This window comes from Bos indicus x Bos taurus, chromosome 8 (assembly GCF_003369695.1).
Source record: "Bos indicus x Bos taurus breed Angus x Brahman F1 hybrid chromosome 8, Bos_hybrid_MaternalHap_v2.0, whole genome shotgun sequence".
Lineage (NCBI taxonomy): Eukaryota > Metazoa > Chordata > Mammalia > Artiodactyla > Bovidae > Bos > Bos indicus x Bos taurus.
In genome coordinates this window covers 61,514,265-61,539,553 of record NC_040083.1, presented here as the reverse complement: position 1 = coordinate 61,539,553, position 25,289 = coordinate 61,514,265, and the positions used below count along the sequence as shown (strand labels likewise).

Sequence of the window (25,289 nt, the reverse complement as noted above, 5' to 3'; positions counted from 1 at the left end):
TAAAGCACTTGGAAAACAAACTTCCTACTAAATTCATGGAAAGATGCTCAACATCATTAGCTATCAGGAAAATACAGATCAAAACCATAATGAGATACCACTTCACACCCACTAGGATGTTTATAATAAAAAATAGCAGATAATAACTGTTGCCAAAGGTGTGCAGACACTGGAACCCTCATATCCTGGTGGTGGAAATGCTTTGGAAAACAGCCTGGCAGTTCCTCCAAAGCTTCAACATCAAGCTGCTATATGACCCAGCTATTCTAATCCAAGTATAAACCCAAGAGAAATGAAAACATATGTTCAAATAAGAAACGTTTATAGTAGCATTATTCACAATAGCTCCCAAGTGGAAACAACTCAAGTGTACATTAACTGATGGACAAAGAATATATACCATAATAGAATATTATTTGGCAATAAAAAGGAATGCAAACACTGTTTACAACAGCCAAGATATGGAAGTAACCTAAATGTTCATTAACAGAGGACTGCATAAAGGAGGGGCAGTACATATTTACAATCGAATATTACTCAGCCATCACAAAGAATGAAATAATATCATTTGCAGCAATATGGATGTGGACCTTAAAATTGTCATTAGAAAAGACCCAGATGATGGGAAAGATTGAAGACAGGAGGAGAAGGGGACGACAGAGGACAAGATGGTTAGATGGCATCACGGACTCAATAGGCATGAGTTTGAGCAGGCTCCAGGAGACAGTGAAGGACAGTAAGGCCTGGAGTGCTGCAGTCCATAGGGTCACAGAATCGGTCACAACTGAGCAACAATAAAAACTGTCATACTGAGTGAAGTAAGTTAGAGAAGTAGAAACATCATATGACATCCCTTATATGAGGAATCTAAAAAAACATGATACAAATGAACTTATTTATAAAACTGAAACACACTGACAGACTTAAGAGAATGAACTTACAGTTGCAGCAGCAGTGGGCAGGGGGCGGAGGATGGGGGAACAGATAGTTAGGGAGTGTGGGATGGACAGGTACACACTGCTATATTTAAGATGGATGACTAACAGGGCACTCTACTCAACGCTATGTGGCAGCCTAGGTGGGAAGGGTTTTGGGGGAGAATGGATACATGTATATGTATGGCTGAGTTGCTTTGCTCTCCATCTGAAACCACTATAACATTGTTAATCCACTATACTCCAACACAAAATAAAAAGGTTTTAAATAAAAGGAATGCACACCGATGCATATTATAACATGGATGAACCTCAAACACATTACACTAAGTGAAAGAAGGCAGTCACAAAGACAATATATTGTATGATTCTATTCACAGGAAATATCCAGAACAGACAAATCTAGAGAAACAGAAAGTAGATGAGTGGTTGTCTAGAGCTGGGGGAGGGGCAAATACGGAATGACTGTTAATGGGTATGGGATTTCTTTTGGGGGCATCGAAAGTATTCTAAAATTAGATTGTGGTAGATTGTTGCAAAATTTTATATATACACTAAATATATACTGTATATACACTAAATAAATCTGTACATTTTTAAATGGGTAAATTTTATGTTATGTGAAACATATCTCAAAATAGATGAGGGAAAAAAAACTTCCTAGATGTTGCCTTTTATTTACACTCTGAGAGAAGCTAGATATTAGAGAGTTACATGGGAAAATATTCAGGTAAGGCCAAGTCAAAGTTACACAGGTCTTTTTCTGCAGGACTTCTCAGAGCCTTTAATGTGCCAAAACGCACTATGAATTACCAAGAGTGGGTGGGTAGGAATCGGATATAGGTTGCATCACACACACACCACACACAATTAGGTTTTGCAGAACCCACTTCAGAAAACAATGTACCTAGGACTTTTCCCATTTATTCACCAAGCACTACCTGAGTCCTTGCAGTCTCCTGGAACTCAATCGGGGCTATGAGGTGAGGCTGACTACTTTCCCTGCCTTCCACTGAGCTTGTATAGAAGCTCAGAAGAAAGAAAAGGGATGTGCTCAAATTTAAGCTGAACACATCGGGAGAAGCACAATGCTGATGCTACAAACTAAATACTATGGGACCCCTTGGGAGAGATGAATTCTGGCTGTGGACTGTAGAACACTTCATGGAAGACCCAGCATTTCAGCCAGACCCTGAACTGTGAGTGGGGTCTAGACACATGGAGATGGGAGGAAGGGATGTGGCACAGGAACCCAGGTCTAGGTGGTGGAAGGGGAAGTTGGGTGCTTGGGTCGGGGAACAGCGAGTAGGTCATTTCAGCTGGAGTATGATGTGAATGAAGCAGAAGAGTAAGACAGACAGCTGTAACAGATTGTGGGTTGATCATAGAGAGCCTTGAATATCCAACCAAAAATGTTTGAACTCGTCCTATAGGAGATGACGACCCAGCGAACATTTCAGAGCAGAGCGGGTGCGGATGGCTGTGAATGAGATACTCCCTGAACCTCAGGTTTTCATCTGTGAAATGGGGCTAGTCCTCCCAACCTCATCCTATTGCAGTGTGCGAGGACCCGAGCACTTGGACACAGGGCAGTGCAGCTCTGAGCAAGTTTACTGCTCGGCAACAGGACAGCTGTTCCCAGTTCCTTTGGAAGAGTATGTGTATCAGAAACACCTGACACGTGATATTTCATCTCCATGTCAGGGCCAGACAGGAAATCTGAGATGGAAAATGAGCGCTTTCAAACAGAACATATTTTAAGTTCTCTTGTAGCAGTCAAATCAGATCTGTATTTGATTTCATTTCATTTTGTTTAGAATGAAATAGGGACTGCAAGGAAGGAACAGCTGCTGGAAACAAAGACGGGGAAAGAGTATAAACAGCAGATTGCCTGACATCAAGTACTAAGACAAGGGGTGTGTGTGAGACAGACAGAAACAGTGAGCATGTGTGAGTGTGTATTCAAAACTGTGTGTGTGGGTGTGTGTTTCAGAGCATATAGGCACATGGCTGCAAGTATGTGGGTATGAGTGTGCATATGTCTCTGTGTGTGAATGTGTGTCTCTATAAATGTGGGCATGAGTTTGGGGTGAGTGACTCTATGTCTGTGAGTGCCTGTTGAAGGATGCAGAGGGGAGGAATTGGAAAGGGACAGAGAGAAAGGCACTCCAGCAAAATTGCTGACCCATTTACACTTCTCCCCTCACAGGATGTAAGAACAAAGCAAGCCGGAGACAGTGATCCCCAGGCGCTGCCAAGACTGCAAAACCTCCTCCCACGGGAACACTGAACCCTTACAGACAGAAATCTCTGCCAGCCCAGGAGTCTTACCGGGCCGAGCTGTCCCGGGAGCGCCGGAGCCATCTTGCCACCATTTGTTCTATTCTGTGTGCTTTCCGTGTCTGGAATAAGCTGGTCTCCAGCTCTTCCATTTACCTAAAAAGAAGAAGAGTTTTCTTAAGAAGCTAACCAAAATGCTTGGAAGAGGATTCTAACAGATCACCGTGATGCTTCCTATGTTTGCCAATTTTAAGACACGCTGATCAAATAACCAGGGCTTTCTTTGTATCTGAAATTAACACACACAGGTGCTCAGGGTGCACAGAGTGGACAACTTTAGCAGCCCTCTGCCCTAAAGAGCCCACAGTCTTGTGATACACAGACTGGCTTTATTTCTTCGGTGGTTAAAGATAAGGATTGGGAAATGTAAGTAAGGCTTCTCAAACTGTGACTATGACCCACTGTCAGAGACACACTTTCTGTGACGCTGCCCTCCCACCTCAACTCTGTGTGCATCCCTGGACAGCACAACTTGGTTTTGACTGCATCGGGAACTACATGGAGATGGAAGCATTTTAATCACATTGTGCCCACTCGTCTGAGTGCTGGTTTTTTTTTTTTTTGCTTAGCATTTTATATCTAATTTTTGAACAGGTAATTCTGAATTTGTATAATTCAAACCCAAGATTTAAAAAAAGAAAAAGATATACAGTTACTGTATTGAGCACTTAAAAATTTGTTAAGAGGGTAGATCTCATGTTAAGTGTGTTCTTACCATAAAAATAAAAAAAGATATACAGTGAAAGGTCTCCGCTCTCCTCTTCCCTAACCCCATCCACTCAGTTCCCATACTGATACATAATCAGTTTTCCCACTTGAGATATCTGTCTTTCCAGAGTTTCTGTATGCCTGAACAAGCAAATACAAATATAGATTTTATGTATCCTCTTCTTAACACAAAGGATAGTACACCACACACATTGTTCCACACCAAGCTTTCTTCATCACTATCTTTTCACATTAATACAAAGAATGCCTCCTCATTCCTTTTGACAGCCTCTGAGTATTACACTGTATGAATGTACTCTAATTTAAGAAGTAGTCTTCCCTTGATAGACATTTGGGTTATTGCCAATCTCTCTATTGTAATATTGCAACAAGTTATGTTGTACAAATATCATTTCTGTACATATGCAATTATATATTTGGTTAAGTTTCCAGATATTGAATTGCGAGGTCAAAATTTACATGCATTTGTGCTTTGATAGATATTATCAGGTTACCAAGAAAAACAGTATATATGCTTGAGATTAAAGTTTCCTAAAACAATATATAATTTTATATTTCTTAAAATACTGTCTCAACTGATAAAGTTAATTTCACAATCCAATAAATACCCATACAAAATAATACATGACACTGGGAAATAACCATGGATACAGAAAAAAAATTTTTTAATTACAAGAGATTATGTTGCTTAACAATACATAAATACCTTTGAAAAACTTAATAACTAGATGGTTTTCAAGGGAAATATAAATGATATGAGATGACCCTAGAAGAGACAGAATGTCTAAAAGACAATTACCACAGAAGAGAAAGTTGTTAAAGAGCTACACTCAAAAAACATTCTGGGCAATAGGCTCAAAAGTGAACTCTCACAAATTTATAAGACATAGCTCACCCTTATGGTTTTTATTTGTTTTACTTTAAATATTAAAAAAAAAAAGCTATTCCATGCAAATAGAGACCAAAAGAAAACAGGAGTAGCAATACTCAGATAAAATAGACTTTAAAACAAAGGCTGTGTGAAAAGAGACAAAGAAGGACACTACATAATGATCAAAGGATCAGTCCAAGAAGAAGATATAACAATTATAAATATATATACACCCAACATAGGAGCACCACAATATGTAAGACAAATGTTAACAAGTATGAAAGGTAAAATTAATAATAACACAATAATAGTGGGAGACTTTAACACCCCACTCACACCTATGGATAGATCAACTACACAGAAAATTAACAATGAAACACAAACTTCAAATGATACAATAGACCGGTTAGACCTAATTGATATCTATAGGACATTTCACCCCAAAACAATGAATTTCACCTTTTTCTCAAGTGCACATGGAACCTTCTCCAGGATAGCCTTGGTAAATTCAAAAAATTGACATAATTCCAAGCATCTTTTCAGACCACAATGCAGTAAGATTAGATGTCAATTATAGGAGAATAACTATTAAAAATTGCAATATATCGAGGCTGAACAACACACTGCTGAATAACCAACAAACCACAGAAGAAATCAAAATATGCATAGAAATGAATGAAAATGAAAACACAACAACCCAAACCTATGGGACACTATAAAAGCAGTGCTAAGGGGAAGGTTCATAGCTATACAGGCTTACCTCAAGAAACAAGAAAAAAGTCAAATAAATAACCTAACTCTATACCTAAAGCAACTAGAAAAGGAAGAAATGAAGAACCCCAAGGTTAGTAGAAGGAAAGAAATCTTAAAAATTAGGGCAGAAATAAATGCAAAAGAAACAAAAGAGACCATAGCAAAAATTAACAAAGCCAAAAGCTGGTTCTTTGAGAAGTTAAATAAAATTGACAAACCATTAGCTAGACTCATCAAGAAACAAAGGGAGAAAAATCAAATCAACAAAATTAGAAATGAAAATGGAGAGATCGCAACAGACAACACAGAAATACAAAGGATCATAAGAGACTATTATCAGCAACTATATGCCAATAAAATGGACAAGTTGGAAGAAATGGACAAATTCTTAGAAAAGTACAACTTTCCAAAACTGGACCAGGAACAAATGGACAATCTTAACAGACCCAACACAAGCACAGAAATTGAAACTGTAATCAGAAATCTTCCAGCAAACAAAAGCCCAGGGCCAGAAGGCTTCACAGCTGAATTCTACCAAAAATTTAGAGAAGAGCTAACACCTATCCTACTCAAACTCTTCCAGAAAATTGCAGAGGAAGGTAAACTTCCAAACTCATTCTATGAGGCCACCATCACCCTAATACCAAAACCTGACAAAGATGCTACAAAAAAAGAAAACTACAGGCCAATATCACTGATGAACATAGATGCAAAAACCCTTAACAAAATTCTAGCAAACAGAATCCAACAACATATTAAAAAGATCATACATCATGACCAAGTGGGCTTTATCCCAGGGATGCAAGGATTCTTCAATATCCTCAAATCAATCAATGTAATACATCACATTAACAAATTGAAAAATAAAAACCATATGATTATCTCAATAGATGCAGAGAAAGCCTTTGACAAAATTCAACATGCATTTATGATAAAAACCCTCCCGAAAGCAGGAATAGAAGGAACATACCTCAACATAATAAAAGCTATATATGACAAACCCATAGCAAACATTATCCTCAATGGTGAAAAACTGAAAGCATTTCCCTTAAAGTCAGGAACAAGATAAGGGTGCTCACTCTCACCACTACTATTCAACATAGTTTTGGAAGTTTTGGCCACAGCAATCAGAGCAGAAAAAGAAATAAAAGGAATCCAGATTGGAAAAGAAGAAGTAAAACTCTCACTGTTTGCAGATGACATGATCCAATACATAGAAAACCCTAAAGACTCCACCAGAAAATTACTACAGCTAATTAATGAATATAGTAAAGTTACAGGATATAAAATCAACACACAGAAATCCCTTGAATTCCTATACACTAACAATGAGAAAACAGAAAGAGAAATTAAGGAAATAATTCCATTCACCATTGCAACGAAAAGAATAAAATACTTACGAATATATCTACCTAAAAAAACAAAAGATCTATATATATAAAACTATAAAACACTGATGAAAGAAATCAAAGAGGACACAATAGATGGAGAAATATACCGTGTTCATGGAGCAGAAAAATCAATATAGTGAAAATGAGTATACTACCCAAAGCAATCTATAGATTCAATGCAATCCCTATCAAGCTACCAATGGTATTTTTCACAGAACTAGAACAAATAATTTCACAATTTGTATGGAAATACAAAAAACCTCAAATAGCCAAAGCAATCTTGAGAAAGAAGAATGGAACTGGAGGAGTCAACCTGCCTGACTTCAGGCTCTACTACAAAACCAGTCATCAAGACAGTGTGGTACTGGCACAAAGACAGAAGTATAGATCAATGGAACAAAACAGAAAGCCCAGAGATAAATTCATGCACCTATGGACACCTTATCTTTGACAAAGGAGGCAAGAATATACAATGGAGAAAAGACAATCTCTTTAACAAGTGGTGCTAGGAAAACTGGTCAATGACTTGTAAGAAAATGAAACTAGAACACTTCTAACGCCATACACAAAAATAAACTCAAAATGGATTAAAGATCTAAAGGTAAGGCCAGAAACTATAAAACTCCTAGAGGAGAACATAGGCAAAACACTCTCCAACATATGACCCACCTCCCAGAATATTGGAAATAAAAGCAAAAATAAGCAAATGGGACCTAATTAAAATTAAAAGCTCTTGCACAACAAAGGAAACTATAAGCAAGGTGAAAAGACAGCCTTCAGAATGGGAGAAAATAATAGAAAATGAAGCAACTGACAAAGAATTAATCTCAAAAATATACAAGCAACTCCTGCAGCTCAATTCCAGAAAAATAAATGACCCAATCAAAAAATGGGCCAAAGAACTAAATAGACATTTCTCCAAAGAAGACATACAGATGGCTAACAAACACATAAAAAGATGCTCAACATCACTCATTATTAGAGAAATGCAAATCAAAACCACAGTGAGGTACCATTTCACGCCAGTCAGAATGGCTGCGATCCAAAAGTCTACAAGCAATAAATGCTGGAGAAGGTGTGGAGAAAAGGGAACCCTCTTACACTGTTGGTGGGAATGCAAACTAGTACAGCCACTATGGAGAACAGTGTGGAGATTCCTTAAAAAACTGGAAATAGAACTGCCATATGACCCAGCAATCCCACTGTTGGGCATACAAACCAAAGAAACCAGAATTGAAAGAGACACATGTACCCCAATGTTCATCGCAGCACTGTTTATAATAGCCAGGACATGGAAGCAACCTAGATGTCCATCATCAGATGAATGGATAAGAAAGCTGTGGTACATATACACAATGGAGTATTACTCAGCCATTAAAAAGAATACATTTGAATCAGTTCTAATGAGATGGATGAAACTGGAACCTATTATACAGAGTGAAGTAAGCCAGAAGGAAAAACACCAATACAGTATACTAACGCATATATATGGAATTTAGAAAGATGATAACAATAACCCTGTGTGCGAGACAGCAAAAGAGACACCGATGTATAGAACAGTCTTTGGGACTCTGTGGGAGAGGGTGGGATGGTTTGGGAGTATGGCATTGAAACATGTATATTATCATATGTGAAACGGATTGCTAGTCCAGGTTCGATGCATGATACAGGGTGCTCAGGGCTGGTGCACTGGGATGACCCAGACGGATGGGATGGGGAGGCAGGTGGGGGGTGGTTCAGGATGGGGAACAGATGTACACCCATGGTGGATTCATGTCAATGTATGGCAAAACCAATACAATACTGTAAAGTAATTAGCCTCTAAAAATAAATAAATAGGGAAAAAAAAAAGAAAACAAAACAAAAATTCCCGGGTAAATAGGTTCAAAGGTGAACTCTCACAAATTTATAAGACATAGCTCACCCTTACGATCTTTATTTGTTTTACTTTAAATATAAACTTTAAATTTTGGAATAATTTTAGATGAACACAAAGGCTGCAAAGATAATACAGAGAATTCCATTACACCCTTCATTCAGCTTTCCCTAATGTTAGCATCTTACATAATCATTGTAACTTTGTCAACACTAAGCAATTAACATTGGTACACTAATATTAGCTAGGCTGTAGATTTTATTCAGATTTCATCAGCTTTTCCATTTATGCTTCTTTTCTGTTCTAGGATTCAATCTAGGATATCACATTGCTTTTAGCCAGCTTAGTTTATTTCCCCCAATGCTATGCCAGGTATTGAAGAGCATTAAAAAAAAAAAGAAAGCTTCCAAAATTTTTTAAACAGTCATTATAACATTGATACCAATTCTGATAAACATACTATGATAAGGCAGAAATACCATCTCCCACAATTATCAAAGTAAATATCCCAAATAAAATATTAGCAACTAGAACCTATCAGAATCTACAGAATAATAATGGAATCTCTACTAGGAGTGCACTAACCGTTTTCATATAAAAATGAAAGCAGGACACCCAAACTCATCACTTTGGAGACACGGAGACAACATTTTTCATCAAATGGCAGCTAAATACAAATTAATGGGTATAAAACATAGACTGCAACCAAAAATAAATTCCATTTGGATCAAGGGATGTGTCAGTCTAGCTTTTTTCCTATGGGGACAGCAGACCTGAATACTATCTTCAGTTCTACACAGCTCACTTTTTATAATTATAAAAGTGAGAGATTTCTGGTTAAAGATGGTGAATTGAAACAATGTCTTAATCTTTCTTCTCTTTTCTAAATCTTACAAATTACAATAAAGGAAATAAACCCATAGAATAGAGAAGACCATAGATGAGCAATGTTGACAGTGTCTGGAAGATAAACTGCTGGGAGGAGATGTAACTGAGCAGAGCAAAGGAAACAGAAACCAGTGTGCTTGCAGAAAGAGACTCTGATGGAAAACAGGTTGATTTGCCATTTGATGGCTCAGGAATTAGAGGCAGCAGGTATGGGAGAAAGCAGGGATGAAGAATAGGGCTGAAAACATGAAATGTCTGTATAAAGCAGCAACTATATTCACAGGCCCCATCCTACTACCTGCCTAGACAACCATCCCTTCCCTAGCCTTCTGGGGGAAAAAGACTTGTTCTTTAGCGAATCAAACATGAGAGGCTGCAGATTTGTGGAGACCAGGCACAACACAGGATATGGGAATGAAATAGAAGGATTAAGAAAAATTCTTCTTACTAAATGACAAGAACTCCTTTGCCCAGTTCCCAGAATCCAGGCGGCTAGGAATTTACATCCAAAGAGACAAGAGATCTTTTTCTGGAGAACTAAAGAGCACCAGAGAAAAGACCTTTAGATAGTGATACTTCTGGTAACTTGCTGCCAGATCACCCTGGCTTGAAATCTGTCAGTGTCCTGTCAGTGGGCTCCACCCATCCATCACACAAAGCTTCCAATCATTTTGGTTTTTTTCCCAAAACATCTCAGATCTCTTTTCATTCTTTGATAATCTCAATGCCCTGACCATGCATACATATTGTCGATGACCCGCCCCATCCAATTGCTTTTAAGGCTTCACTCTTACACATGAATAGATATTTGAGGAAACCTATACTATTTTAAAAAGATCAAAACAAATGGAACTCTAACAGAGACAATGCAGGAAATAAGAAAAAATGTTAATCTACAATTCAAATCCTCAAAAAGATAAGATGTTACATCTATGAAACAAGAAGAGAATTTTCTTTGAAAAAGAATAATCAGAGAACATAAATCTGGAAACTAAAAATAAAATAGCTGGAATAAAAATTCAGTTAAAAAGTTGAGAAATGTAGTCAATAAAATATAGAAAAAGTAACCAAGAGCCAAAGACAGGGTAAAAAGAAAAAAATAGATATGTACAGTTAACAATCCAGGACGTCCAAAATTCATCCACCGTGAGTTCTGTAAGGAGAGAGTAAAGGAAATGGAGATAAGGAAATTGTTAAATAAGTCAATAACGTTTGCCTTAGAAGCTTATTTCCAGATTAAGAATGTTTACTAATTACCCAGCATAATTAATGAAAAAATACCCACATCAAGAAATAACATTGTAAAATTTCAGAAACTAGAAACAGAACATCTTCAAAGCTTTGGGAGGAAAAAAAATGGATCACACACGAAAAACGGAGAACAAAAATGGCATTAGACTTCTCGGGAAAAACAGAGGCCGGAGGACATTGAAGCCACGCCTTCAAATCTCTGAAGGAAAATAATTTTCAATCTCTAGGTTGAATTATAGATTATAGATTCTATAGATTACAGAATTATACTATCAGTTCAGTTGAGTCGCTCAGTCATGTCCAACTCTTTGTGACCCCATGAACCCCAGCATGCCAGGCCTCCCTGTCTATCAACTCCTGGAGTCCACCCAAACCCATGTGCACTGAGTTGGTGATGCCATCCAACCATCTCATCCTCTGTCGTCCCCTTCTCCTCCTGCCCTCAATCTTTATAAGCATCAGGGTCTTTTCAAATGAGTTAGCTCTTTGCTTCAGGTGGCCAAAGTATTGGAGTTTCAGCTTCAACATCAGTCCTTCCGATGAACACCCAGGACTGATCTCCTTTAGGATGGACTGGTTGGATCTCCTTGCAGTCCAAGGGGCCCTCAAGAGTCTTTTCCAACACCACAGTTCAAAAGCATCAATTCTTCGATGCTCAGTTTTCTTTATATTACAATTCTCACATCCATACCTGACTACTGGAAAAACCATAGCCTTGACTAGACGGACCTTTGTTGGCAAAGTAATGTCTCTGCTTTTTAATATGCTGTCTAGGTTGGTCATAACTTTCCTTCCAAGGAGTAAGCGTCTTTTAATTTCATGGCTACAGTCACCATCTGCAGTGATTATGGAGCCCCCCAAAATAAAGTCAGCCACTGTTTCCACTGTTTCCCCATCTATTTGCCATGAAGTGATGGGACCAGATGCCATGATCTTAGTTTTCTAAATCTTGAGCTTTAAGCCAACATTTCACTCTCTTCTTTCACTTTCATCAAGAGTCTCTTTGGTTCTTCTTCACTTTCTGCCATAAGGCTGGTGTCATCTGCATATCTGAGGTTATCAATATTTCTCCCTGCAATCTTGATTCCAGCTTGTGCTTCCTCCAGCCCAGCATTTCTCATGATGTACTCTGCATATAAGTTAAATAAGCAGTGTGACAATATACAGGCTTGATGTACTCCTTTTCCTATTTGGAACCAGTCTGTTGTTCGATGTCAAGTTCTAACTGTTGCTTCCTGACCTGCATACAGGTTTCTCAAGAGGCAGGTCAGGTGGTCTGGTATTCCCATCACTTTCAGAATTTTCTGCAGTTTATTGTTTTCCACACAGTCAAAGGCTTTGGCATAGTCAGTAAAGCAAAAAGAGATGTTTTTCTGGAACTCTCTTGCTTTTTCGATGATCCAGCAGATGTTGGCCATTTGATCTCTGGTTCCTCTGCCTTTTCTAAAATCAGCTTGAACATCTGGAAGTTCATAGTTCACGTATTGCTGAAGCCTGGCTTGGAGAATTTTGAGCTTTACTTTACTAGTGTGTGAGATGAATGCAATTATGCGGTAGTTTGAGCATTCCTTGGCATTGTCTTTCTTTGGGATTTAAATGAACACTGACGTTTTCCAGTCCTGTGCTCACTGCTGAGTTTTCCAAATTTGCTGACATATTGAGTGCAGCACTTTCACAGCATCATCTTTTAGGATTTGAAATAGCTCGACTGGAATTCCATCACCTCCACTAGCTTTGTTCATACTGATGCTTCCTAAGGCCCACTTGACTTCACATTCCAGGATGTCTTACTCTAGGTGAGTGATCACACCATCGTGATTATCTGGGTCATGAAGATCTTTTTTGTATAGTTCTTCTGTGTATTCGTGCCACCTCTTCTTAATATCTTCTGCTTCTGTTAGGTTCCTACCATTTCGGTCTTTTATTGAGCCCATCTTTGCATGAAATGTTCCCTTGGTATCTCTAATTTTCTTGAAGAGATCTCTAGTCTTTCCTGTTCTATTGTTGTCCTCTATTTCCTTGCATTGATCACTGATGAAGGCTTTCTTATCTCTCCTTGCTATTCTTTGGAACTCTGCATTCAAATGGGTATATCTTTCCTTTTCTCCTTTGCTTTTTGCTTCTCTTCTTTTCACAGCTATTTGTAAAGCCTCCTCAAACAGGCATTTTGCTTTTTTGCCTTTCTTTTTCTTGGGGACGGTCATGATCCCTGTCTCCTGTACAATGTCACGAACCTCTGTCCATAGTTTATCAGGCACTCTGTCTATCAGATTTAGTCCCTTAAATCTATTTCTCACTTCCACTGTATAATCATAAGGGATTTGATTTAGGTCATACCTGAATGGTCTAGTGGTTCTTCCCAGTTTCTTCAATTTAAGTCTGAATTTGGCAATAAGGAATTCATGCTGAGCCACAGTCAGCTCCCAGTCTTGTTTTTGCTGACTGTATAGAGCTTCTCCATCATTGGCTGCAAAGAATATAATCAATCTGATTTCCGTGTCAACTGTCTGGTGATGTCCATGTATAGAGTCTTCTTTTGTGTGGTTGGAAGAGGGTGCTTGCTATGACCAATGCATTCTCTTGGCAAAACTCTATTAGCCTTTTCCCTGCTTCATGCTGTACTCCAAGGCCAAATTTGCCTGTTACTCCAGGTGTTTCTTGACTTCCTACTTTTGCATTCCAGTCCCCTATAATGTAAAGGATATCTTTTTTGGGTGTTAGTTCTAAAAGGTCTTGTAGGTCTTCATAGAACCGTTCAACTTCAGCTTCTTCAGCATTACTGGTCGGGGCATGGACTTGGATTACCGTGATATTGAATGGTTTGCCTTAGAAATGAACAGAGATCATTTTATCATTTTTGAGATTACATCCAAGTACTGCATTTCAGACTCTTTTGTTGACTATGATGGCTACCCCATTTCTTCTAAGGGATTTCTGCCCACACTAGTAGATATAATGGTCATATGAGTTAAATTCACCCATTCTACCTATCAAATAGCAGAGACATTAAAAAATGTTCAGTTCAGTTAAGTCACTCAGTTGTGTCCGACTCTTTGTGACCCCATGGACTGCAGCACGTCAGATTTCCCTGTCCATCACCAACTCTCGGAGTTTACTCAAAATCATATCCAGTGAGTCAGTGATGCCATCCAACCATCTTACCCTCTGTCATCCCTTTCTCCTCCCACCTTCAATCTTTCCCAACATCAATGTCTTTTCAAATGAGTCAGTTCTTTGCACCAGGTGGCCAAAGTATTGGAGTTTCAGCTTCAACATCAGTCCTTCCAATGAACCTTCAGGACTGATCTCCTTTAGGATGGACTGCTTGAATCTCCTTGCAGTCCAAGGGACTCTCCAACACCACAGTTCAAAAGTATCAGTTCTTCGGTGCTCAGCTTTCTTTATAGTCCAACTCTCACATCCATACATGACCACTGGAAAAACCTCAAAAATGTTCAGGTCTATAAAAATTTACTTCTCATATACATTTTCTCAGGATTCTACTAGAGGATGTATTCCAGCAAAACAAGGAAGAAAAGAAGAAATGGAATCCAAGAAGATAGGGATGAAATACAGACAAGAAGCTAAGGGAATACTCAGGATGACCATGAAAGGATGTACTACGGTAATGCCTGTCTATAAGACCTAGAGAGAAACCTATACAGACTGGTACATGAAGACACAGGTCTTAGGGAAAAGAAATATGAGCGGATAGATTATCTAATGTGTTTCTGCAGAAATCTCACTGAGATAGTGTTGGAAAGTGTGAAAAGTATTAGCAATAAGTACATGGAAAACTAAACAAATCAAAAACAGGGAATTATAAAATAAAAAAAAAGTTGTATAAGAAAGGAAACAAAATTAGAGCTCACTACTTGGCTCAGTATTGAATAATATTTACATTTCTATAATAATATAAACACTGAAAAATTACTTCTCAAAATTAGTGACATGATGATATTGGGAGGATATAGTAAAGGAAAGCTAGTACAGTGGTAAAAGAGCTAAATTCTCATCTGCCATAATAATTAGACAATCTATAAAATTAATAAATTAGGGAAGTAATTTAAGCATACAGTCCATGGGGTTGCGAAGTCGGACATGACTGAGCGACTTCACTTTCACTTTTCACTTTCATGCACTGGAGAAGGAAATGGCAACCCACTCCAGTGTTCTTGCCTGGAGAATCCCAGGGATGGGGGAGCCTGGTGGGCTGCCGTCTATGGGGTCGCACAGAGTTGGACACGACTGAAGTGACTTAGCAGCAGCATCCTAAATATGGAAGAATAAAACAGGAAACAGAAGAGTAGAAAGAGGTTGCTTCTAAAAAAAATAAGAAATTAGAGGCTGAAGAGGAGTGGAGTGGAGACTGGTGTTTTCCATTATAAGCCCTTAATATTATTTTTTAGAACTATTTACTTTTAATTATTTAATTTTAAAAGTATATATACTTACAATAAACACACAGAAAAATATAAAAACAAAATCTCTTGTAGTCCTAACTCCTAGAGTTATCACTTGTGTATTTCCATTCTTTTTCTACATTTATACATGCTATATATTTTTATTAAAATGAGATATTATACATTTCCCACTTAATATTTCATGAACATTATTCCATATTAATATTTAAGCATTTAAATAATTTTAAATTGCTACACAGTATTGTTTTCTTTGGTCATATCATAATCTATTCAGTAAGTCTAACATCAGATATTTGTGCTATTTCCAATTTTTCACTATTATAAAAGCTTTATAATGACTCTTCTTATTCATGGTAAATGGCTACTTCCCAGGTATTTTCTTGGGATAATTCCTAGAAATAGAATTATTGGATTTAAGCATATGTTCATTTTTAAGAATTTGGATGTATAACGTCAAATTGCTTCCAAGAAGCTACCAATTTGCACACCAGCCAGGACTGACCTTTGTAAATATTGAATACTTTTGAAAAATACTTGCTAACAGGATGGAAAATAGTGATTTAAATATTTCTATTTTGAAAAATACATCAGATATAAGTAAACAAAATCCACATTCTCATATAATATTAAGATACTATGCTTTAAATATTTGCTAATGGGATGGAAAGTAGCATCAAATTATTAATTTAAATATATTTCTTGAGAAATATAGAAAACAAAAGTAAATGTCACATATAATTCAATAACATTAAAAATTATATAAGTTGAGTATCTTTCTTCAAACATCCAATCTAGTTCCTAGAGATTATCACTGTTAACAATTTGGTGTGTATTCATTCTAACTTGGACTTCCCTGGTGGCTCAGATGGTAAAGCAGCTGTCTACAATGTGGGAGGACCTGGGTTGGGTCCCTGGGCCAGGAAGATCCCCTGGAGAAGGAAATGGCAACCCAGTACTATTGCCTGGAAAATCCCATGGACAGAGGAGCCTCGTAGGCTACAGTTCATGGGGTCGCAAAGAGTTGGACACAACTGAGCGACTTTACTTTCACTTTCACTCTAACTTTGCCCTAAACTTATAGACATCTACATTACATATATTAAAATATATAGGCCACAAAAATAGAATCATGTTATACTCAGTGTCTGCATCTTGCATTTTTTAATTGGTGAATACATTGTAGATATATTTCCAGATTAGAATGCATTATAGTTTTGATTTGAAGTTACCTGATTACTTGTATATCTGAACATTTTTTATGCACTATGGCCATTTATGTTTCTTTTTTGTTACTTTCTCATTTTTGTTTTCTCCTTATCTTTCTACTAGAATGTCTGCCTTTCTGTTATTGCAAAAGCACTTTCATACTAAGGATTATTTAATGTCCTTTTGCCAAGGACACTAAACCACATCATATTTCTATGAGACTTACCAGGGAGAGTCAAGAATGTAGGTTCCAGTGTCCTGACAACACAAAGACTAATCACAAAGGATACAAAAATAAACATTCAGTAAAGTCCACAGGATATTGCTTTCAAGTATCAATTGCCTCAAACATGCCCTTAACAGGAATGAGTTAGCTAGCAATTCTAGGATATGGATGTTAATTCCGTTTGCCTTAAGTCTGAACATCACACTTCCAGCACCTCTCCTAGGGGTCTGGGATGCTAAGGAGACTTAAAACCAAGTCATATGAAGATTCAATAAAAAATTGTTGTTGTTCAGTCCCTCAGTCATGTCTGACTCTTTGCGACTGCATGGACTACAGCACACCAGGCTTTCCTGTCCATCACTATGTCCCAGAGCTTGCTCAAACTCATGTCCATTGAGTCAGTGATGCCATCCAACCATCATCCTCTGTCGTCCTCGTCTCCTCCTGTCTTCAGTCTTTTCCAGCATCAGGGTCTTTTTTAAAGACTTGGCTGTTTGCATCAGGTGGCCAAAGTATTGGAGCTTCAGTTTCAGCATCAGTCCTTCCAATGAATATTCAGGGTTGATTTCCTTTAGGATGGACTGGTTTGATCTCTTTGCAGTCCAAGGGACTCTCAAGAGTCTTCTCCAACACCACAGTTCAAAAGCATCAATTCTTTGGTGCTCAGCCTTCTTTATGGTCCAACTCTCACATCCATACATGACTACTGGAAAAACCATAGCTTTGACTAGACGGATCTTTGTTGGCAAAGTAATGTCTCTGCTTTTTAATATGCTGTCTAGTTTTGTCATAGCTTTTCTTCCAAGGAGCAAGTGTCTTAATTTCATGGCTGCAGTCACCATCTGCAGTGATTTTGGAGCCCAAGAAAATAAAGTCTGTCACTATTTTGTTTCTTTAAAAAATTAGAGAATGTTTATTCAACAAAGATCTGTAGGTGGCCTGTTATGATCATGGTTCACAAACGCCCAAAAGGCTACCAGGTAGAAGAGACATATGCCATATGTTTCTGGGGTGCAGGGTCAAGATTAATGGGGGAATGCCACAGAGAGGGAGACTCCAGCTCAGACTGAGGCTAGAGCTCTCTAGTGTTCCTAGTGATTCAAGGATGGAATGGGTTTTCTCAAGAGTTAGCAAGATCCAGGTCACTGAAGGCAATCAAGCAGAGTCTAAATAAATAACTCTGCTTGGATTGCAGAAGGGACCTTACAATAGAGCACAGGGACCAGATGACTTCTTTAGTTGCTTCCACCCATGGAACTTGAGGTCTCTACTAGATCTAAAAAAGCAGACGAGATGATATTGTGTTCTGTCTCAGAGTTCAAAGACCCACATCCCTTGGGGAGTAGCTGGAACTCCTGAAGTCACCACAGTTCTGGAAGTTATAAAATCTCTGACCACTATGTTATTTTAATCTCCAAATGACCGCAGAGTTGCTAAGGATCTCAGACTCATCCATAATGATGCTCCATTTCTTTCAAAGGTCATCTGACTGCAATGGTAACTTACAGGAGACTGTTACAAATGCTGCCAAATATAGTCTAGCTAATTGATTTCTATAAACATATATAGCTCTAATTAAAGTAATTAATTTGAAGTATATATCTGGACTGTGGATAGGCACATGCCTTCATCTAGGGATCCCCAAAGACCAAACAAATGACATCAATCAAGCCATTAAAAGTGCTCCCTGACTCAGCAAAGCCTGAGCAGGAAAGTTTAAAGTCAAGAAAATGACCTGCTAATGGTTTTAACATTTGCCTTGGGAATGCTGAGCCAATAGAAGAAAATAAGAGCCCAGATAATTTCCATACACTTGAATCTTCTCTGCAACCCCATTGCTAAGAAGTCATCCAGCCTCTAATTGTTCTGTCATTTATTGTTAGAACTATCTTACTGCCAGAAAATTGCTTTACATAAAGCTGAATTCCACACCCCACACCAGCACACCAACCAGAATAAAGCAGCTCCCTCTTCTATACATCAGTCTCTCTGGACTTGAACAGAGCAATCTTGCCCCCTCTGTCCCAGACCAAGCATACTCAGTTCATTCAAAAGGTCGTCACACAACAGGATCACTTTAGATCGTCCTCCTAGGGGCACACGCCAGCTTCGCAAAAAGAGCATGAATCTCCAAACGGAACACACTTCTGGTTGTCTGGAACAAAGCACTGTGAAGCGACAAACTCTCTCAAAATATTTTGCAAATGGAAAAGACCAAACACACTAGGGTGATAATCATCTTATAAAGCAAACAGACAAGGATATAAACCCTTCAAAAGGGATATAAGGGGTGATAATAAAGAACTTCAAGAAACCATTAACTGCTAATGAGTAATGAAAAACATCAAAGGAGGCAGCAATGGTAGAAGATAAAGTGAAGAGCTAAAAATCACTTACACTAAATTGAACTTCAGATACCAATTCAAGTGAAACTGTCAGAGCTAGAATCAGGTTGAGGATATTCAGCTTCCAAATAATAGGAGCTAGTAAAGAAAGAAAAGGAATGCACAAAATTGTAATAAAAAAAGTTAAAGGTAAATTTCTTGAGCTGGAAAATACATTTCAAATATAAAGAACACAAGAAGCAGCTCTCAGATATATGCCTCAACGAAGGTTCCTTACACATCAGCTCAAGCTCTTAAGTGCCAAAGATTAAAGAATCACCATTAAAATCTGTTTTAAAGGAGTTAAAAAAAAATATCATTTGAAAAAGAAACGCTTAAGCTCTTATATTTTGTAGCATATGATTTAGGTATAAACATAGACTCAGTTCATTATTTCTCTTTGGGGAATGTAAAAGCTTTACAAGTGATGTTTGACGCTCTATCCTTGAAAGATATCCCTGGGAGTCGTTCTGTGATTTTTTTTAACCTACTAGTGAAGGTCATTTGTCCGCTTAGTGGCTTTTTTTTCTTTCACTATTTCTTCTCTTATTACTACTGTCAGAAACTTGAGCATAAAGAACATGCCTTACCCCTTTTAATTCTCTCTCAGGACCTGTCACATAGGCTGAATAAATGTTTGTTGAATGACTGAATGAACAAAATTAAAATAAAGCAGAAATAAACTGGAAAATAAGAAAAAAAGAGTCACTTAATAAAGACAAAATTAATGTGGGTTTTTAAAGATTGACAAAAAACAGTAAACTACTGGTACAAGTTATTATGAACAAAATGAGAAATGAGCAAAGACAAACAAACATTAGGGAAAAAAACACTAGAGAGTCCTATACATGTTATACACAATTTAGATAAGCTAAGAATATGAGTGGCTTTGGAAGATCTACTGGGAATGCATCTTTCTAGATGTATTCTTCTCATAAATCCTTCAGTCTTCTTGAGGGACAGACTTCTGCCTAACAAGGTCAGCCCCATAGAACAGTGTCTCCCAAGATTTCCATATCAACCCTTGGTATGTAAATGCATTTGGACCTGTGAAGGGATTTTCCTAGACCAGTTCTTTGGGCAGAGGGGAAGAAATACTTTCTACGTTGGGTGTTAAAAGGAGAAGACTCTAAGACCCATAATGAAGATGAAAACAGTGAAACACCCTGGTAGTAGCCTCTGGGGATCTGAGATGTTGATCTTTCTTGGATGTGCTAAGATATATACCATTTGTTTAAATATAAATCCAAGTGACTAAGCACACATTCATTGAAAAAACACTCAGGGCAGGTGACCAAGAATGAGAGATGAGTAAGATGCAGCCCCTACCTCAACACCTTTACCCCTAAAGCAAACAACCAGAATTAAAGTTAAAAATTTGAGTAAATTTATACCTGTGGAAGAAATTTGGAAAGTCAATTTTTCAAAAATCTATTTAAAAGTCTACATAGAACTTGCTGTTGTGTTTATCAGAGAATTATTTCAAACACTCTCTCAAAAACTAATGGACAATATTCTTCAACAGAGAAAAACAATAGCATGTGACCAATTTCTCCTAATAATGTAAAGGTAGCCCTGAACTTAAAATTAGCAAAGCTTATACTAAAAAGGGACATCGAGGCCAATCTTACTCATAAAATATTCACAAAATTTCTAAACAAGATTCTAGCCAGAAATGTTAATAATTCTTGATGCCAGCAGATGGGTATTTAAACTTCATTTTACTATTCTCTTGACTTTTGTGTACATTCAAAATCTTCTCAATAAACTCGTTTTTTTTTTTAATTTAAAGAAACCTCCAGTAAAATCCAGAAACAACACATTAACAGGATAATATATCATAATCAAGCTGGATTTATTCTAAGAAAGAAAAGTTCCATTTAAGGAAAACTATTTATATGTTTTAGCTCATAAACAGAAAAAAAAATAATGGATGATCACATCATAAGATTCTGGAAAATCATTTGTTTTATGTAATCTAATCTCCTTGTTTTGATTTTAAAAAACCAGAAATATCAGGCAATTCAAAATTACTTTAGAATAAAAGATAAAAGCATTCCACTCACAAAGGAAAATAAAAATAACAGTGTTCCTCACAACATTAGGGTCACCGGCTAGTGTGATATGACATGAAAGAGAAATGAGAAGTAAATAAACCAAAGGGGCCTAAATCACCAGTGCCTACAGGTGGCATGACTGCATATGGGCCTCAATTTCAAAATATCAGAAATAATAAATAACCTGAGCAAAACTGTTCAGTTGTTAAGACTTTATGGACAATAACAAGTACTGGAAAGGACTATACGTGAAAAAGGTGCCTGAACTTGTTCTGAATGAAACCTAAAGTAAACATTTATCTAAGCTCAAGAAAACAATGCAAACAACTTTTCTCTTTAATTTTTCTTAAGGGAAATTTCAAAACATACACAAATCAGACAATAGAATCATGAATCTCCATGTACCCATGGAGGTAGATTTTATTAATATTTATTGATTTTGTCCACCTTGTTAAACACTTCATAATCAGAGCTATTATACCAAAATGGCATTGGGCTACCCAGGTAGAGAAAGAGCTTTTATATGTGTATCTTTTTATAACATCTAATCTCTAATATACACTAGATCTAAGGATATAAACCAACTGATGTTACAAACAAGAAACAAAATGCATGGCAAACATCCAGCCTTTTGAAGAATGAGAGAAAACAAACTACCAAACTAGCATTTTTTCTTAAGCTAACAAATAATTAAGTGCTAAAATGTCTTGACCTTCGTTTCTTGGCTCTTGTGACATCTGTCTCCCCAGTTTCCTCCAGCATCTCAGACTACACCTACTCACCCACTCCTCTTTCCTCCATCACCTAATTACAGGTTTTGGTTCTCAGCTCCCTTCTTATGTAAATAAATGACACATTATTTCTAAAGCAGTAGTTTCTAAACTTCAGGAACATGAGAATCACCAGGGGAGCTGTTAACAATCCCTGATCACACCCTTGAACAATTAAGACTCTTTGTGGGTTCAAGCCAGATACTGTTAGTTTTAAAGACCCGCCCAACCCTGGCCTGCGATTCCAATGAACAGCAAAGTTTGAGGCTCCACTGCTCAGTCGTGTCCAACTCTTTGTGACCACACGGACTGCAGCACACTAGGCCTCCCTGTCCGTCACCAACTCCAGGAGTTTACCCAAACTCATGTCCATTGAGTCAGTGATGCCATCCAACCATCTCATCCTCTGTTGTCCCCTTCTCCTCCTGCCTTCAATCTTTCCCAGCATCAGGGTCTTTTCAATGAGTCAGCTCTTCGCTTCAGGTGGCCAATGTATTGGAGTTTCAGCTTCAATATCAGTCCTTCCAATGAACACCCAGGACTGATCTCCTTTAGGATGGACTGGTTGGATCTCCTTGCAGTACAAGGGACTCTCAAGAGTCTTCTCCAACACCACATTTCAAAAGCATCAGTTCTTTGGTGCTCAGCTTTCTTTATAGTCCAACTCTCACATCCATATATGACTAATGGAAAAACCATAGCCTTGACTAGATGGACCTTTGTTGACCAAGTAATGTCTCTGCTTTTTTTTTTTTTTTTCTAATTTTATTTTATTTTTAAACTTTACATAATTGTATTAGTTTTGCCAAATATCAAAATGAATCCGCCACAGGTATACATGTGTTCCCCATCCTGAACCCTCCTCCCTATCTCTGCTTTTTAATATGCTGTTTAGGTTGGTCATAGCTTTCCTTCCAAGGAGTAAGCGTCTTTTAATTTCATGGCTACAGTCACCATCTGCAGTGATATTTGGAGCCCTCCCAAAATAAAGTCAGCCACTGTTTCACTGTTTCTCCATATATTTGCCATGAAGTGATGGGACCGGATGCCATGATCTTAGTTTTCTGAATCTTGAGCTTTAAGCCAACTTTTTCACTCTCCTCTTTTATTTTCATCAAGAGGCTCTTTAGTTCTTCACTTTCTGCCATAAGGGTGGTGTCATCTGCATATCTGAGGTTATTAATATTTCTCCTGGCAATCTTGATTCTAGCTTGTGCCTCTTCCAGCCCAGCGTTTCTCATGATGTACCCTGCATATAAGTTAAATAAGCAGGGTGACAATATATAGCCTTGATGTACTCCTTTTCCTATTTGGAACCAGTCTGTTGTTCTATGTCCAGTTCTAACTGTTGCTTCCTGACCTGCATACAGGTTTCTCAAGAGGCAGGTCAGGTGGTCTGGTATTACAGTCAAAGGCTTTGACACAGTCAATAAAGCAGAAAGAGATGTTTTTCTGGAACTCTCTTGCTTTTTCAATGATCCAGTGGATGTTGGCAAATTGATCTCTGGTTCTTCTGCCTTTTCTAAAACCAGCTCGAACATCTGGAAGTTCACAGTTCATGTATTGCTGAAGCCTGGCTTGGAGAATTTTGAGCATTACTTTACTAGCGTGTGAGATGAGTGCAATTGTGCTGTAGTTTGAGGCTAATAGAGTTTTGCCAAGAGAATGCACTGGTCATAGCAAACACCCTCTTCCAACAACACAAGAGAAGACTCTACACATGGACATCACCAGATGGTCAACACCGAAATCAGATTGATTATATTCTTTGCAGCCAAAGATGGAGAAGCTCTAGACAGTCAGCAAAAACAAGACCGGGAGCTGACTGTGGCTCAGGTCATGAACTCCTTATAGCCAAATTCAGACTTAAATTCAAGAAAGTAGGGAAAACCACTAGACCATTCAGGTATTACCTAAATCAAATCCCTTACAATTATACAGTGGAAGTGAGAAATAGATTTTAAGGGACTAGATCTGATAGACAGAGTGCCTGATGAACTATGGACGGAGGTTTGTGACATTGTACAGGAGACAGGGATCAAGACCTTCCCCAAGAAAAAGAAAGGCAAAAAAGCAAAATGGCTGTCTGAGGAGGCCTTACAAATAGTTGTGAAAAGAAGAGAAGCGAAAAGCAAAGGAGAAAAGGAAAGATATACACATTTGAATGCAGAGTTGCAAAGAATAGCAAGGAGAGATAAGAAACCTTCCTCAGCAATCAATGCAAAGAAATAGAGGACAACAATAGAATGGAAAAGACGAGATCTCTTCAAGAAAATTAGAGATACCAAGAGAACATTTCATGCAACGATGGGCTCGATAAAGGACCGAAATGGTAGGGACCTAACAGAAGCAGAAGATATTAAGAAGAGGTGGCAAGAATACACAGAAGAACTGTACAAAAAAGATCCCCATGACCCAGATAATTACGATAGTGTGATCACTGACCTAGAGCCAGACATCCTGGAATGCGAAATCAAGTGGGCCTTAGGAAGCATCAGTATGAACAAAGTTAGTGGAGGTGATGGAATTCCAGTTAAGCTATTTCAAATCCTAAAAGATGATGCTGTGAAAGTACTGCACTCAATGTGTCAGCAAATTTGGAGAACTCTGCAGTGGCCATTGGACTGGAAAAGGTCAGTGTTCATTCCAATCCTAAAGAAAGGCAATGCCAAAGAATGCTAAAACTACCACACAACACTCTCCAAGGGTGATATCATTTACTCTCCCAGTTTCAGCTACTTAGAGAATCAACTGCTTCTTTAGGATCTCTACCAAGATGTCCCATAAGCACTTGGGCCAGTTATATATAAGATAGAATTCACTGTCTTTCATTGCTCCACTCCTCAAATCGTCTCCTCTAGGGTGGAACATTTTATTGAAGGAGACCACTATTTAATTTTCTAACTGCCCAAGCCAAAAATCATTCTTGACTCTTTCCCCTTGTTACATGCCCCACTTTGAGCAAGTCACAAGTTCTATTGACTTTGCTGCCAATTACCTTTGTGCTCGTGTGTGTGCTTTAGTCATGTCTGACTCTTTGTGACCTTATGGACTGCAGCCAGCCAGCCAATTTGTCCATGTGATTCTCCAGGCAAGAATACTGGAGTGGGTTGCCATGCCCTCCTCCAGGGGATCTTCCCAAACCAGGGACTGAACCCACCTCTCTTATGTCTTGTTCATTGGCAGGT

General features: G+C 38.0%; 1 protein-coding gene and 1 long non-coding RNA gene across 3 annotated transcripts in view; one reads left to right on the top strand and one right to left on the bottom strand.

The window, feature by feature from the left end:
* FRMPD1 (FERM and PDZ domain containing 1) overlaps window positions 1–25,289 on the bottom strand; it is a 108,943-nt gene that overhangs the window by 46,456 nt on the left and 37,198 nt on the right. Inside the window, exon 2 of one of the 2 annotated variants that reach the window (XM_027549688.1) lies at window positions 3,267–3,371. In XM_027549688.1, coding sequence (XP_027405489.1) covers window positions 3,267–3,367 — 101 coding nt within the window. In that variant the 5' untranslated portion in view covers window positions 3,368–3,371. Of the gene's footprint in view, window positions 1–3,266; window positions 4,013–25,289 lie in introns of those variants that run through there. The other variant, XM_027549686.1, reaches the window with a different exon arrangement.
* Window positions 913–3,559, top strand: LOC113897207. The gene is made up of 3 exons (XR_003512292.1): window positions 913–2,134; window positions 2,369–2,590; window positions 3,145–3,559. It is a non-coding gene; the product is annotated as an uncharacterized LOC113897207 (long non-coding RNA).